Below are 15,160 nucleotides of genomic sequence, written 5' to 3'. Positions count from 1 at the left end.
ATAATAATAATAATAATAATAATAATAATAATAATAATAAATGCCTGTTGAACTTAACTGAAAGGCAGAGGTACTTCATAATTGAAGCCAATCTCCTTCCTGGGACTCCATAGCATGATTCTGATTAATATCCCTTTTATTCTCTACTTAAAGAGTTTTTTCATCCCCTGTTGATGCCTGGGTGAGGAAGTAATATGAGTTTGGGGTTTTCTTTTTAAAAATAATTTAATATTTTATTTTTTCCTGATTACATGTAAAAACATGATGGCCTAGATCTTAACAGAAATAATCAATCAACTGGTTAATTAGTAAGGACTTCCCATATACCTATTATGTGCTAAATACTTTGGCCAGGTATAAGAATAAAGGTGGGCAGAGAAGGAAAATATCTCCCTTGTTTTTGTTTTATCTAAAACCCTTACTTTTTGTCCCAGTAAATAAGACAGAAGGGCAAGGGCTAGGCAAATGGGGTTAAGTTACTGGCCCAGGGTCACACAGCTAGGAAGTGACTGAGGCTAAATTTCATCCAGGTCCTCCTGACTCCAGGCCTGGCACTTAATCCTCTAGGCCACCTAGCTGCCCCACATTACCTTTGTTTAGAGCAATATTCTATACAACCAAATTTTAGTCATTTTGAGGAGTTTATAGTGTCTTGTTTTTCTACATTTTCTACATTTCTACATTTTTCTATATTTTCTACATTTAGAGTGGTGACATGTGTCTAAAACTGACTCCAGTCACTATGTAGGGTTCTACATAGTGACTGGAGTCAGTTTTAGAGTCAGGAAGACCTGAGTTCAAGTCCTATCTCTGACACATATTGGATATGTAATCCTGGGCAAGTCACTTAACTCTCAGCATCCCAGGCAACTCTTGAAAGCTCTAAATGGGGGATTTTTTACTTATGTTCTTTGGTAGAGGGATTCCTCACTTGAAGTTTCCTAAACTATGAAAATTTCAGAAAAAGACAAACTCCCAAATCCTCATCTCTTAAAGGAATTCTGTCAATTATCTTTAATTATAAACTCCTAAAAGCAAGGCTTGTACCTGTCTACTTAACCTCTCATTGCCTCGGCATCGCATTGTCAGTGAGGCACCAATCTGTATTGGCAAGAGGGAATCTGGTTGGTGTTTATCATCTTAGGATCCTTCCCGTTATGCAGCAGCCTAGTCCTAGGACACTGATTGCATCTGTCATTCTCACAGGACTACACCTCCAGAATTGGATGGATAACTGTTGTTTTGTCCAGGTGAGACTCTGCCTCTCCTTCCTCTCTGTTTGAATTCTCCGGAAGCTTGGGTCAAGATACAAAGAAACAGTAGCATCTCTCAGGAAATGGCTAAACAAATTATGGTATTCAAATGTAGTGGAATATTACAGTGCTGGAAGAAATAATGAATATGGAATGCTATTGCACCATAAGAAAGAATGAGCAGATTAATTTTTAAAGAAACTTGGAAAGGGGCAATTGGATAGCTCAGTGGATTGAGAGTCAGGTCTAGAGACAGAAGGTCCTAGGTTCAAATCTAGCCTCAGACACTTCCCAGCTGTGTGACCCTGGGCAGGTCACTTGACCCCCATTGCCTACCCTTACCACTCTTCTAACCAGGAACCAATACACAGAAGTTAAGGGTTTAAAATTTTAAAAAAAATTTAAAAAGAAAAAGAAAGAAAGAGAGAGAGAGAGAGAGAGAAAGAAAGAAGGAAGGAAGGAAGGAAGGAAGGAAGGAAGGAAGGAAGGAAGGAAGGAAGGAAGGAAGGAAGGAAGGAAGGAGGAAAAANAAAGAAAGAAAGAAAGAAAGAAAGAAAGAAAGAAAGAAAGAAAGAAAGAAAGAAAGAAAGAAAGAAAGAAAGAAAGAAAGAAAGAATGAAAGAATGAAAGAAGGAAACTTGGAAAGAACTACATGAGATAACGGAGGAATGAAACAAGTAGAACCAAGAGAATATTATGTATAGCTGTAGATTTAATATTTGAAGACTAACTAGTGAATGTTCACCTCCAGAGAATGATCTGAGAAGTGGAGATATGAAAGATATATTCTATATATTGTGTGGAATGATACCGTCTATGGTGTGGGGAGTAGAGGGGGCTAAGTAAAAAACAAACTAATTTTTAAAAAACCACACAAAAAAGGAATAATAAATATAATGAATTCCTAGAAGCTTCAGAAGTTATAGAAACTGATTCAAAGTGAAATAAGCAGGAACAGGAAGATAAAATATACAGTGATGACTGTGTTCTTGGAGAATTATGATAGGAGAAAAGTATCCACCTTCTCTGAGAGACGTGTGTGTATATGCCTGTGATGTGTGCCTGCTCTTGGGGTACAGTTTGGAGGGAGAGGAAGTTCTTAATCACCAGAAAATGTGTATTGTCTTTTCCTAGTCTCATCCCTCTGCTGCTGATGGCACCTGTATTCTGCCTGGGCAATGCTAGTGAATGTTTCCATAATTTCAGCCAGAGTCATAGGTATGTGAAACTCAAATCTATTCATTTTATTTTATTTTATTTTATTTTCCTGGATCAGAGCCATTCTCTTATAGCCTTATTTCATTTTATTCCCCTTCACAGACTCTCTCTTGTCTTTTTTTTCTTTTTTCCTTTTTTTTTTAAAACCCTTACCTTCAATCTTGGAATTAATATTGTATATTGGCTCCAAGGCAGAAGAGTGGAAAGGGTAGGCAATGGGGGTCAAGTGACTTGCCCAGGGTCACACAGCTGGGAAGTGTCTGACGCCAGATTTGAACCTAGGACCTCCCATCTCTAGGCCTGGCTCTCAATCCACTGAGCTACCCAGCTGCCCCCCAGACTCTCTTTTCTAATAAAATTGACTCCCTATGTTATAGTATAGACCGGAGCATACTCCTCTGTCTCAAGGAAATCTCTAGCTTCCTCAAAAACATGGCATCAAACTTTTCCTGATCCTATACCCTTCAGTTATTAATATACCCTAACCCCTTTAAAAAAAAAAACCTCTTATTTTCCATCTTAGAATCAATTTTGTGTGTTGTTTCCAAAGCAGAAGAGTAGTGAGGGCTGGGCAAGGGGGGGTTAAGTGACTTGCCCAGAGTCATACAGCTAGTAAGTGTCTGAAGTCAGATTTGAACCCAGGACATCCCATCTCCAGGCCTGGCTCTCTATCCACTGAACCACCTAGCTGCTGCCATGCTCCTTACCTTTTGAAATTGCTTTGTATTATTTTCTTTACATGTTGAATTTGCTTGATTGTGTACGTTTTGTGTCTCCCTGGTAGGATGGAAGTTCCTTGTGGGCAGGGACTGGTTCATTGTTGTCTTTGTAGTCTAGCACAAAGCAGATACTTAATAAATGCTTGTTGAATAATTGATTGGCTTTATCCCCAGTGCCCAGGACAATTCTTAATAAATGTCAGGTGATTGTTGGTCATTTGGTGGTGCCTGTGCTATAGATCATGGCTAGAGAAGAAGCTGACTCAGTCATAATTATTATTTTTTCTTCTTTTAAAATTTATTTATTTATTTAGGATATTTTTTTCCATGATTATGATTCATGTTCTTTCCCTCCCTTCCTCCCTCCCCCCTCATGGAGCTGACAAGCGAATCCACTGGGTTTTACACATATCTCAATCATAATTATTAACGATGATAACAACTGAAAGACAGTATGACAGGGTAGCATGGTGGCTCAGCAGATAGAGGACCAGGTTTGGAGACGAGAACTCCTAGGTACTTCCTAGCTGTGTGACCCTGGGCAAGTCACTTAACCCCCACTGCCTAACCTTTATCACTCTTCTGCCTTACAGCCAATACTCAGTATCTATTCTAAGACAGGAGGTAAGAATTTTTTTTTTAAAGAAAGACAGTCAGTAATGGCATAGTGGAGAGAGAGTGGGTGCCTCAAAGCCAGGAAAACCTAGTTTGGTGTCCTGCCTCTGGCACACAGTGGAGGATGGGAACCACTTAGTGCCACTGATGACTCTAGACTGAAGGCAGAGGGATGCCAACCTACACTGGTAGAGGAAGTTGCCTCACCTGGGAATTTTCTATTTACCATGTGTGTCAGAGCTATGGAGAGCATCCTTCTGCTCCCAGGGCCATCCTTGCTCCGCACCCTCTGACTCCTATTCCTTCATGGTTCCTAGGTGTCTCCTGATGCACTCACCACCCCCAGCAATGGCCGAACTCCTGCCCTCTGCCAGTACTTCGGTCTGCAGAATCCTCTACTTTTACGGGCTCATCGTCTTCCTGGCTAGCTTCCTGTTCAGCCTGCTCGCTATCGTGGTACAGTGCCAGCTTGCTTTCTGGGGTTCACCGTTTAGCAGTACAGGGCTGGGTTGGGCTTCTCCTCAGGATCTGGAACAGCTTGCACAGGACAGGTTCTTCCCAGAATTGTGTAGTTCAGTCATCTTTCAGTCATGTTCGACTCTATTTTCTTGGCAAAGATCCTGGAGATTAATCTAATCCCCAAGAGAATACTGTTCTGATCTCAGCAACTCAGAGGTGAAAAATATCTCAGGTCTCAAGGCAGAATGGCATTGTGGATAGAGCCCTGGACCTTTATTTAGGCAGATCTGGGCTTAAATATAGCTTTTTTGATACATGCAACCTCGATTCATAATTTATTGAAAAAATTGAGGACTTTTTTTTTTGTCATAAATTTGGCTCTTTTCCCTTTCTCAGTCCTCAAAACCCTTTGACCTAATCCACCATTCTTTCTTTCTTTACCCCAATGTCTGATGAAGATGGATCCTTTCTTCTCTCCAAGGCCAATTCCACTTTACCCTCAATCTCACCCTTCCCTCATCATCAAATCCTCCCCAGACTTCAGTCTCTCCTTGTAATGATTTCCCATTTAACTACAAACTCTCTCATTTCTACCCTATCCTTAAAAAAATCCCTGAACTTCTCCAGATACTACTATCCCTCCAAATTATCATTCTACATTTTTCCTCCTTTTTACAGCCAAACTCCTAGAAAACTTACTTATACTTATTGCCCCCGCTTCTTGTCCTCCTTCTGTGTCTTCTAAGCTCACAGCATTCTGTCTTCTAACCTTATTATTCCACTGTGTAACTGTTCTTTCCCCAACTGTTTTCTGAACTGAAACTGTTCTCTCCCAAATTACCAATTATTTATTAATGATCTATTAATTACTCCATTGCAATGACTTTTTCTTATTCATTCTCCTTGTCCTCTCTTCAATTATCCTGCTCATCATTTCTTATAGTTCAATAGTTTTCCATCACCTTTACATATCACAATTTGTTCAGCTATCCTTCAACTGATGGACATCCCCATAATTTCCAAATCTTTCCCACCACAAAAAAAGAGCAGCTGCAAATATTTTTCTAAGTCCTTTCCCTTTTTTTATGATCTCCTTGGGATATAGATCTAGTAATGGTATTACAAGATCAAATGATATGCACAGTTTTATAGATCTTTGGACAGAGTTCCAAATTGCCCTCCAGAATGGTTGGATTAGTTCACATCTCCACCAACAATGCATCAGTGTCCTAATTTTGCCACATCCCCTCCAACATTTATCACTTTCCTCTACTGTCATATTGGCCAATCTAATAAGTGTGAGGTGGTACCTCAGCATTATTTTAATTTGCATTTCTCTAATCAAGAATAATTTAGAACATTTTTTTTCATCTGATTATTGATAGCTTTGATTTCTTCATTTGAAAACTCCTTTGACCATTTGTCATTTGGGGAATGACTTGTATTCTTATAAATTTGACTTAGTTCTCTCTCTATTTGAGAATGAGACATTTATCTGAGAAATTTGCTATAAAAATGTTTTCCTCAGTTTGTTGTTTCTCTTCTAATTTTGGTTACATTGTACAAAACCTTTTTAATTTAATATAGCCGAAAATATTCATTTTAAATCTTATAATATTTTCCTTCTCTTGTTTGGTCAAAAATTCTTTCCTTTTTCGTAGGTCTGCCAGATAAATTATTCTATGTTCCCCTGATTTGCTTATGGTATTATCCTTTTTGTCTAATTCATATACCTATTTTGACCATATAGGATGTTAAATATTGTTCTATATCTCGTTTCTACCACACTGTTTTCCAGTTTTCCCAGCAGTTTTTGTCAAATAGTGAGCTCTTATCCCAAAAGCTGGGGTCTTTGGGTTTATGAAACACTAAATTGCTAAGGTCATTTACCCCTCTATATTGTATATCTAATCGATTCTATTAATCCACCATTCTATTTCTTAGTCAGTACCAGATTGTTTTGATGATTACTGCTTTTGTAGTACAATCTGAAATCTAGTGCTGCTAGACCATATTTTTATTTCCTTGATATTCTTGACCTTTTGTTCTTACAGATGAATTTTTAAATTCTTTTTTCTAGTTCTATAAAATAGTTTTTTGGTAGTTTGATTGGTATGACACTGAATAAGTAAATTAGCTTATGTAGGATTATAAATTTTATTTTATTAACTCAACCTAACCATGAGTAATTAATGTTTTTCCAATTGTTTGTATCTGACTTTATTCATATTAAAAGTGTTTTGTAATTGTGTTCTTATAATTCTTGTGTTTGTCTTGCTGAGTAGATTTCCAGACATTTTATATTCCTTTTAAAATGGAATTTCTCTTTCTATATCTTGATGCTGGACTTTGTTAGTAATATATAGAAATACTGATGATTTATGTGGGTTTATTTTGTATCTTGCAACTTTGTTTAAGTTATTTTTCCATCTAGTTTTTTTAGTTGATTCTCTAAGTATACCATCATATCATCTGCAAAGACTAAGAGTTTCATTTCCTCATTGCCTACTTTAATCTCTTCAATTTCTTTTTCTTTTCTTATTGCTAAAGCTAGCATATCTAATAAAATATTAAAAATAGTGGTGATAATGGACATCCTTACTTCCTCTCTGATGTAACTGGGAAAACTTATAACTTATCTCCATTGCAGATGATACTTGCTAATGGTTTTAGATAGATACTACTTGTCATTTTAAGAAATGGCCTATTTATTCCTATGCTGTCTAGTGTTTGTTTTTTTTTTTAAAACCCTTGTACTTTGGTGTATTGTCTCATACGTGGAAGAGTGGTAAGGGTGGGCAATGGGGGTCAAGTGACTTGCCCAGGGTCACACAGCTGGGAAGTGGCTGAGGCCGGGTTTGAACCCAGGACCTCCTGTCTCTAGGCTTGACTCTCACTCCACTGAGCTACCCAGCTGCCCCCTGTCTAGTGTTTTTAATAGGAATGGTTGTTATAATTTGTTGAAGGCCTTTTCTGCGTTTAATGAAATAATTATGTGATTTCTGTTCATTTGATTATTGACATGGTCAGTTATGCTGATAGTTCTCCTAATATTAAACCACCAGCCTTGCATTCCTGGCATAAATCCCACCTCGTCATAGTGAATGATCCTTGTGATACATTGCTGTCATCACTTTGCTAGTATTTTATTTAAGATTTTTGTACCAATACTCATTAAGGAAATTGGTCTGTAATTTTCTTTCTCTATTTTTGCTTTTCTTGTCTTTAGTACCAGCACCATATTTGTGTCATAAAAGGAATTTGGTAGGACACCGTTGCCTAATTTTTCAAATAGTTTATATAGTGTTGGGATTGTGTGGAGTGAAATTCTGAGGGGCTCATATCCCCCAAATCTCTCTAATGAACAGACAGGAGACTTGTTGCTGGAAGAGTTCATGTGGCTTTATTCAGAGGTGTGGGGGGCATAGAGTGAGGAACACTGTCTGGGCATAGACAGAATCCCCACAGTGTGGGTGAAGCAATACTACCTGGGCATAGGTGGGAAGGTGGGGAGGGAGAGAGAGAGAGAGAGAGAGAGAGAGATAGATAGAGAGAGAGAGAGAGAGAGAGAGAGAGAGAGAGAGAGAGAGAGAGAGAGAAATACAGAGCGGGGGGCTCCATAGTCTGAGGTCTCAGAAACAGTGGGTCCATATGCCCAGGTTTACTTAGATTTTATAGGGATCCAACAGAATGCTATCGCTACTTTCCCATCATCTGTATCTTATTCTACCTCCTTTTTCTATGCTCCTTAATCCTTCCCAATACTTCTAAGTTTCTTTTCTTTATCTTCCAACATTTCCAAGAGTATAGGAATATTCCTTAGGTTTGCATTTTTTAGTCGAGTCTGGTTTTTAGGCCTATATAAGGATTTATCAAATTGCAACAATTCAGGCTGAAACACTCTTTGAAACATTTCTTTGGCTATAGCATCGCAACATTTCTTAAGCTATAGCAGTATAGCAGTCAGGTTGAAACATCTCCCAGGCTATTGCAACATTTCTTGGGCTATTGAAACATTTCTCGGGACATGTAGTCAAGATTATAACTTGTAAGTTTTGAGATCTCTCTCAAAGAAATTAGGACACCTCTAAACTTCCCATGGGAATAGAAGAAAGGGGGGCAGTCTCTTAGCCACATTTGAGAAGAATATCAAAAGCCTATATTAATATATAGAGAGCTACTTGGGAAGGGGGTTTCTTCTACTCTTCAAAAGGACAGCTTGATATCTCTTACTGGAGGGCACCTAACGTCACTATTTTTCTATAGTAAGTTGCCAATCTATTATTACTAATATTAATCAAAGTATATTGGGGAATAATGCACAATTTCATCCCACACAGGATTAATTTTTATTTAAACATTTGATAGAATTCACTTGTGAATCCAACTGGTCCTATGGGTTTTTTTCTTAGGAAGTTTGTTGTTGGCTTGTTCAACTTCTTTTTCTGAGATGAGATTACTTAAATATTCTATTTCCTCTTTTGTTAATCTGGGTAATTTAGATTTTTGTAAATATTCACTCATTTCACTTAAATTGTCAGATTTATTGGCATTTTGGGCAAAATAGTTCTGAATGATTGCTTTAACTCTTGCCATTTTTGATACTGGTAGTTTGATTTGTTTTCTTTCCTTCTTTTAATCAAGTTAACCAATGCTCTTTTTTTTTTCCATAAAACCAATTCCTAGTCCTATTTATTAGTTCAATGATTCTCATACTTTCAGTTTTATTAATTTCTCCTTTGATTTTTAGAATTTCTAATTTGGTCTTTAACTGGGGACTTTAAATTTGTTCTTTTTCTAGTTTTTTAAGTTGTCCAATTCATTGCCCAATTCACTGATCCACTTTTTCTCTATTTTACTGATGTAATCATTTAGGGATAGAAATTTTCCCCTAAGCACTGCTTTGGTTGTATCCCTTAAATTTTGAAATGTCATCTCTTTAATGAAATAATTGATTGTTGCTATGATTTGTTCTTTGACCTACCATTTTTATAGAATTAGATTATTTAGTTTCCAATTAATTTTTATTTCTCTTTCTGTAGACTCTTATTGATTGTAATTTTAGCTGTAATTATGATCTGAAATGGATACATTTATTATTTCTGCTTTTCTGCATTTGGTTGTGGTTTTTATGCTCTAAAACATGGACAGTTTTATATAGGTGCCATGTACTACTGAAAAGAAGATATATTTCTTTCAATTACCCTTCATTTTTCTTTAGAGATCTAATAAATCTAACTTTCTTAAAATTTCAATCATTTCCTTTACTTCCTTCTTGTTTATTTTTTGGTATGATTTATTTAGATCTAAGAGGGGAAAATTGAGGTCCCCAATAGTATAGTTTTACTATTTCCTCCTGAAACTCATTTAATTTCTCCTTCTGAGTCTGTGTTTATTCTTCTTTGTCTCCACAATAATTTTCATTGGTTAGTTTTTTTTAATGTTTGCTCATTTTCCTAGCCCTTTCCTCAACTTTTACTTTTATCTTAATGCTGGGATCTGTTCTCAGGGTAGTGGGGGGTACTTTCTTAAATTTCAGTTTTTCCTTGCTGTTGCCCTCAGCTCTACTTCTGAGTTTCTTTAAATTTCAGTTCTTCCAGGGTGGCCTGTGGGCTAGAAGCTCTGAAAACTACCTCCCACTGCTGATTCAGTATCCCCCAGAGATTGATGTTGGCTTGCAGGACTCAGAGCTCTTTGAGTCAACTTGTGCTGGTCTTAAGCCTGGGCAAGTGTTCTGGACCTCACTTTAGGCTTACCCTGGCCAGGCACACTGCTGACTGCCTTGCACTAGGGCTTGGAACTTCAAGGAGTGGGATGGGTCTTGGGGTCTCAAAGTTGTCTTGTGCCCGGATTCAAAACCTAGAGCAGTAGGTGTGTTGGTGGTGGTAGGACTTGCTGTTGCCTTATTCCAATTACCTTGCTAAGTAAGGACTGTGCTCTCCTCTTACCCCAGTGAACCAGACCCTTTCTGCCTACCTTTCAAATTGTTTTCTGCAGGAAAATAACTTCAATACTTCCCCTTATTGGTCCTGTCATTCCAGTATTCATTTTGAAGTGTTATTTTGAAGTTCGTTGGAGAGTATTTGCCAAGAGGTTTGAGATTTCCATGCTGCTACTCTGCCGTCTTCCCTACTTCTTTTTTTATTAATGTTATTAATTTTCATTGGTAAACGTTGACACCAGCATTAGAAATGTCAGTTGAAAAGTAAAATTTCAGTTGTTTTCTCTCATACAAAGATTTGATCTTATTAACTATAGCAGTTAGTGAAATAATCTTCATACAAAAGGGTAAGCTGATTTGAGTTACAACCAGCATACAGTGTGTGCACAAGGGTGAAAAGCCTTCTGTATGTGGACAATTAATGGCACCAGTGCTTTACATTCAACAAAACTGTTCCTTGGTGTTTCTTTTCTCTACTAGGCTTTATAATGTAACAAGACTATAATTTAAACCACAGCAATTAGGAAGCAAAGTTGGACTGAAGAATTTTTAAAAGCTTGACTGAGGAATACATTTCAACATACAAGAGGAAAATTTAGAAGTTAAACTTATCTCACTGGCTCCACATTTCATAAAAGTTTAGGTTTTCATTGCTAAGAAGAAAAGAAAAGTAGAAGGCCGTGCTGATGATCCTGGAATAAAGATGCGTTTTGACCCCATGAACTCCTTTACTCGGGAATCCATTTTTTTTTTTTTTTTTTTTTTTGCATTTAGAAACATTTCCATGAATGTTTATTTTCCACCACAAAGTACCACAATAAAGACAGGAAAGATCATCTTTGGTGGTTTATGAGGTGAAAAACCCTTAAGGAAGAGGCACAAAATTGGTTTTATCAGCTATTTTTCTGACATAGAAGGAATTAAGAGGGATTATCATCTATCTTTACAAAATTCAGTTTTTTGAAAATAAGCAATTCCAAAAATCACACAATATATATTAAATTGTGTGGTTCAAACCAGGTATCAATTTCTTTTCTACCTAAGTAACTGCATATCTGATAGAATAAAAGAAGTTTCATTGTTTAGCTTTACATAAATAATTGCTTCCTGAAAATTTAATTCAGGCTACACACATTTCATATAAAATCTATATATGTTTCCTTCCTTTTTTTTTCAATCTTCTTTGATGATTCATTATTCATATCATGATACTCCTAATTGTTGTATGCCCCATAGCTCTGTTCTGGGACCTCTTTCCTTTTCTCTCTATGCTATCTCCCTTGGTGACTGCATTAGTTCCCCACCCCCAGTTTAGTTTTCATGTTTCTTCTCTAAATATAAGACTCTTAAATCTATTTATCACATTTTTTTTTCTGGGGCAACTAAGAAGCAAAGTGGATAGAGTACTTTACCTAGAGACTGGAAGACTCATCTTCCTGAATTCAGTTCTGGATACTTTAGATACTTCCTAGCTGTGTAACCCTGGGCAAATCACTTAAGCCTGTTTGCCTCAGTTTCCTCATTTGTAAAAGAGCTGAAGAAGGAAATGGCAAAGTGCTCCAGAATCTTTGCCAAGAAAATCCCAAATGGGGTCATGAAGAGTTGGACTTGATTGAAAATAACTAAATAACAAGTGTCTCTTCTGAGTTAACAGTCCCCTATCACCACCTATTGGACATCTTAAACTCAACATCTCCAAAACAGAGTTCATCATCTTTACTGTTAAATCATCCCTTCTTTCCAACTGAGCCATTTCTGTCGAGGACTTCATCATCCTTCCAATCACCTGAGTTTCAACATGGTTGTTCTTTTTGACTCATTACTCTCCTTTATGCTCATATCCAATCTGTTGTGAAATCCTATCTTTTCTGTCTCTACAGCATCTCTCTTATATGTCCCCCTTCCTCCTCTCACATAGCTACTATCCTACTTAAGTTTTTCATAACCTCTCACTTGGACTATTGCAATGGCTTTCTGATTGTTCTTCCCACCACAAGTCTCTCTCCACTCCAGTTCATATTCCATTCAGTTGCTAAAGTCATCCTCCCAAAAGGCAGGTCGAATTAAGTCACTGTAGTGCCTCCCTATTGCATCAAGGATAATATATAAGCTTCTGTCTGACCTTTAAAGTCTGACCCCAAGTATTTTTCCAGCCTTATTATTCTTCCTCCCACCTTCTTGTCCAGGAAATTGGCCTCTTTCTGTTCCTTGCATGTAACCTTCCATCTCTGACCACCTATCTGCACTGGCCATCCTTCCTACCTGGAATGCCCTCCCTCTTTCAATATCTCATTTCTAGGTCAACTAGGTAGCACAATGGATAGAACTCCAGGTTTGGAGTTGGGAGGATGCAGATGCCCTCAGACACTTCCTAGCTGTGTGACCCTGAGCAAGTCACTTGACCCCAATTGTCTAACCCTTGCTCTTCTGTCTTAGAGTTGTTACAAAGACTGAAGGTAAGAGTTTAAAATAAATACAAAATCTCTACTTTTCTTTAAGACTCAGTTCAAGCCCCCCCCCCCTTCTACATATAGTCTGTCTAGATCCTCCAAGTGGTTTGTGTTCTCCTGAAATTTATTGTTTTTTAGTCACTTCTAATTCTTTGTTACCTCATTTGAAGTTTCCCTGGAAAAGAAACTGGAGTGGTTGACCATTTCTGTCTCTATCACATTTTATAGATGAGGAAATGATGGCAAAAAGAGTTCAGTGACTTGCCCAGTGTCATACAGCTAGTATCTGGGGCCAGATTTGCATTCATGAACATGAATCTTACTAACTTCAGATCCAGCACTCTAGCCACTATATCACCTGACCTGGTATTTATTTTGAATATATTCTGTAGGTTCTTTTTTCTTTTTAAATAAAATTTTATTTTATTTTCAACTTTACATTCTCATTCTCCTTTTTTTCTTTTTTTTCAAACCCCTTAAAAATTGATGCTAAGTATCAGTTCCAAGGCAGAAGAGTGGTAAGAGCTAGGCAACAAGGGTTAAATGACTTGTCCAGGATCACACAGCTCTTATTTGAACCCAGGACCTCCCATCTCTAGACTTGGCTCTCTCCACTGAGCCACCTAGTTGTCTCCAATCAGGGTTGCTATGTCTCAAAGTTTGTTTTTATAGTGTTATTATCATATGAATTATTCTCTGGGTTCTGCTCACTTTACTCTGCATCTGTTCATACAAGTCTTTCTAGGTTTCTCTGAAACCATCTCCTTTATCATTTCTTACAACATAATAGTATTCCATTATATTCATACACCACGTTGACTCTCACTTTAAGAGGAAGGACCCTCCACACTGCTTCCATCCACCTTCCTCTTTATTTTCCTTTCCAGACTTTACTCATCCGGGCCCAAATATTGTATAAGAGGTTTGTGAAATCCACTGGCTTCCTGGGGGATGCACAATGGGCCGTGATCCGCGTGGTGGAGCAGCGAGTGCGTTTTTACCCAGCTGCCTTTTTTTCCTGCTGGGGTCCAGGTGAGCAGCTCAGGCTTAGGGGAGTCCCAGGGAAAGAGGAGGTCCAGCCTGAGAAAGGATTTGGAGAAACCAGTCAGTCAAAGTCTCTCTGCTTTGAAAACACATTCCTTGGTTTCTCACCCTACCACTATTTTCTTCTGCTTTCTTTTAAGAGAAGTTGACACAATATGGTACAGCAGAAACATACCTGGCCTAAGTCTGAAGATTGGGGTTTGAATCCTAGTTCTGGGACTTTGGGCAAATTCTTTCAATTCTCTGGGCCTCAGTTTTGTTCCCTGTAATATAAGAGCCATGGACTCATATGACTTCCAAGTGCTCCTTCAGACTCCCCAACAAGTGGCCATCCAGCTTTGGCTTGGTAAACTTAGAGAGAACAGTGTCTTCCAGCATATCCTTCTGCCTTTAATGCCAAAACTCCAGTTAAATCCACCAGAAAGTGGGGAGAGAAACGAGAGGCCCATCAAGTTCTTTGTATCATCCAATTTGATGCTACATATTCATGAAGCTCCCAGTTTTATTTCCAGCAATCCCTTGTCCACATTTTTATACTCTGGGGCACAAAGGTAGGCCATGAAAGCTTACCCCAAATCTTAGAATATTCGAATATAAAGAGCCCTCCGTTGGCCATCTAGTCTAATATCTCCCTGAGTTAGATTCCTGTCTCCACGGAGCCTCTGACAAAAGATGATTTGCTTGAAGACCTCAAATGAGGAAGAGAGGAATCCACTTAATTCTGTGACTGTTCTTCCTCTTAAGCAGTTTTTCCCCAGCATTAAGCCTGAATTTGCTGGAGTGGGGGAGGGGGGAGATAGATTGTGGGGCCATTTTTCATTTCCTCTTGGGGTTTGCAGTTGCTCTCTGGGGCCAAATAGAACGAAGCTAACTCTCTTCTAGACAATAATTGTCTTCAAATACTTACAGACCCTGATTCGAGTTCCCTCTAAACCTACCCTCTGTATTCACAGCTGTCATCTTGGTGATCATCAAACTGGCCAGGCCACAGAACACCCGACTGCACATAGCACTCTACGTTCTCCAGGTAACCCATTCCTGGGGCCTCTGCCCTCTGCTCTCCTCCATCAGCTTCCCTCTGACCTCCTACCCTCTCAGCCTGCACAAGTAAATGCTCCCCACTGGCTAAGCAGCTTCCTAAATCAATGAGAAAGCTGCCTTGTCAAACTGCCCAAATGTAGTCTAGAGAATTGGTTCCATTTTGACATTGACTGGGGTACCTTATAGATAACACAGTATAGTAAAGAAAGGACCAAGAGCAGGTAGGGAAACTAGTGGATAGAGTGTCAGGCATGGAATTGGGAGGTTCTGGGTTCAAATGTGACCTCAGATACTTGCTGGGTGATGCTGGACAAGCCACTTAACCTTGATTGCCTAGCCCTTGTGCTGCTCTCTTTCTCTCTCTCTCTCTCTCTCTCTCTCTCTCTCTCTCTCTCTCTCTCTCTCTTTCTCTCTCTCTCT

General features: G+C 38.4%; 1 protein-coding gene across 1 annotated transcript in view; it reads left to right on the top strand.

Moving 5' to 3' along the window:
* Positions 1 to 15,160, top strand: part of TMEM116 (transmembrane protein 116) — a 49,310-nt gene that overhangs the window by 32,554 nt on the left and 1,596 nt on the right. Inside the window, exons 5-9 of the mRNA XM_044673603.1 lie at positions 1,207 to 1,250; positions 2,388 to 2,471; positions 4,123 to 4,261; positions 13,543 to 13,687; positions 14,653 to 14,726. Coding sequence (XP_044529538.1) covers positions 1,207 to 1,250; positions 2,388 to 2,471; positions 4,123 to 4,261; positions 13,543 to 13,687; positions 14,653 to 14,726 — 486 coding nt within the window. The remainder of the gene's footprint in view (positions 1 to 1,206; positions 1,251 to 2,387; positions 2,472 to 4,122; positions 4,262 to 13,542; positions 13,688 to 14,652; positions 14,727 to 15,160) is intronic.

The sequence above is a fragment of the Gracilinanus agilis genome, chromosome 1 (assembly GCF_016433145.1).
Source record: "Gracilinanus agilis isolate LMUSP501 chromosome 1, AgileGrace, whole genome shotgun sequence".
NCBI lineage: Eukaryota > Metazoa > Chordata > Mammalia > Didelphimorphia > Didelphidae > Gracilinanus > Gracilinanus agilis.
Note: the sequence above shows the minus strand (reverse complement) of the source record. Positions and strands in the feature narration are given on the sequence as shown.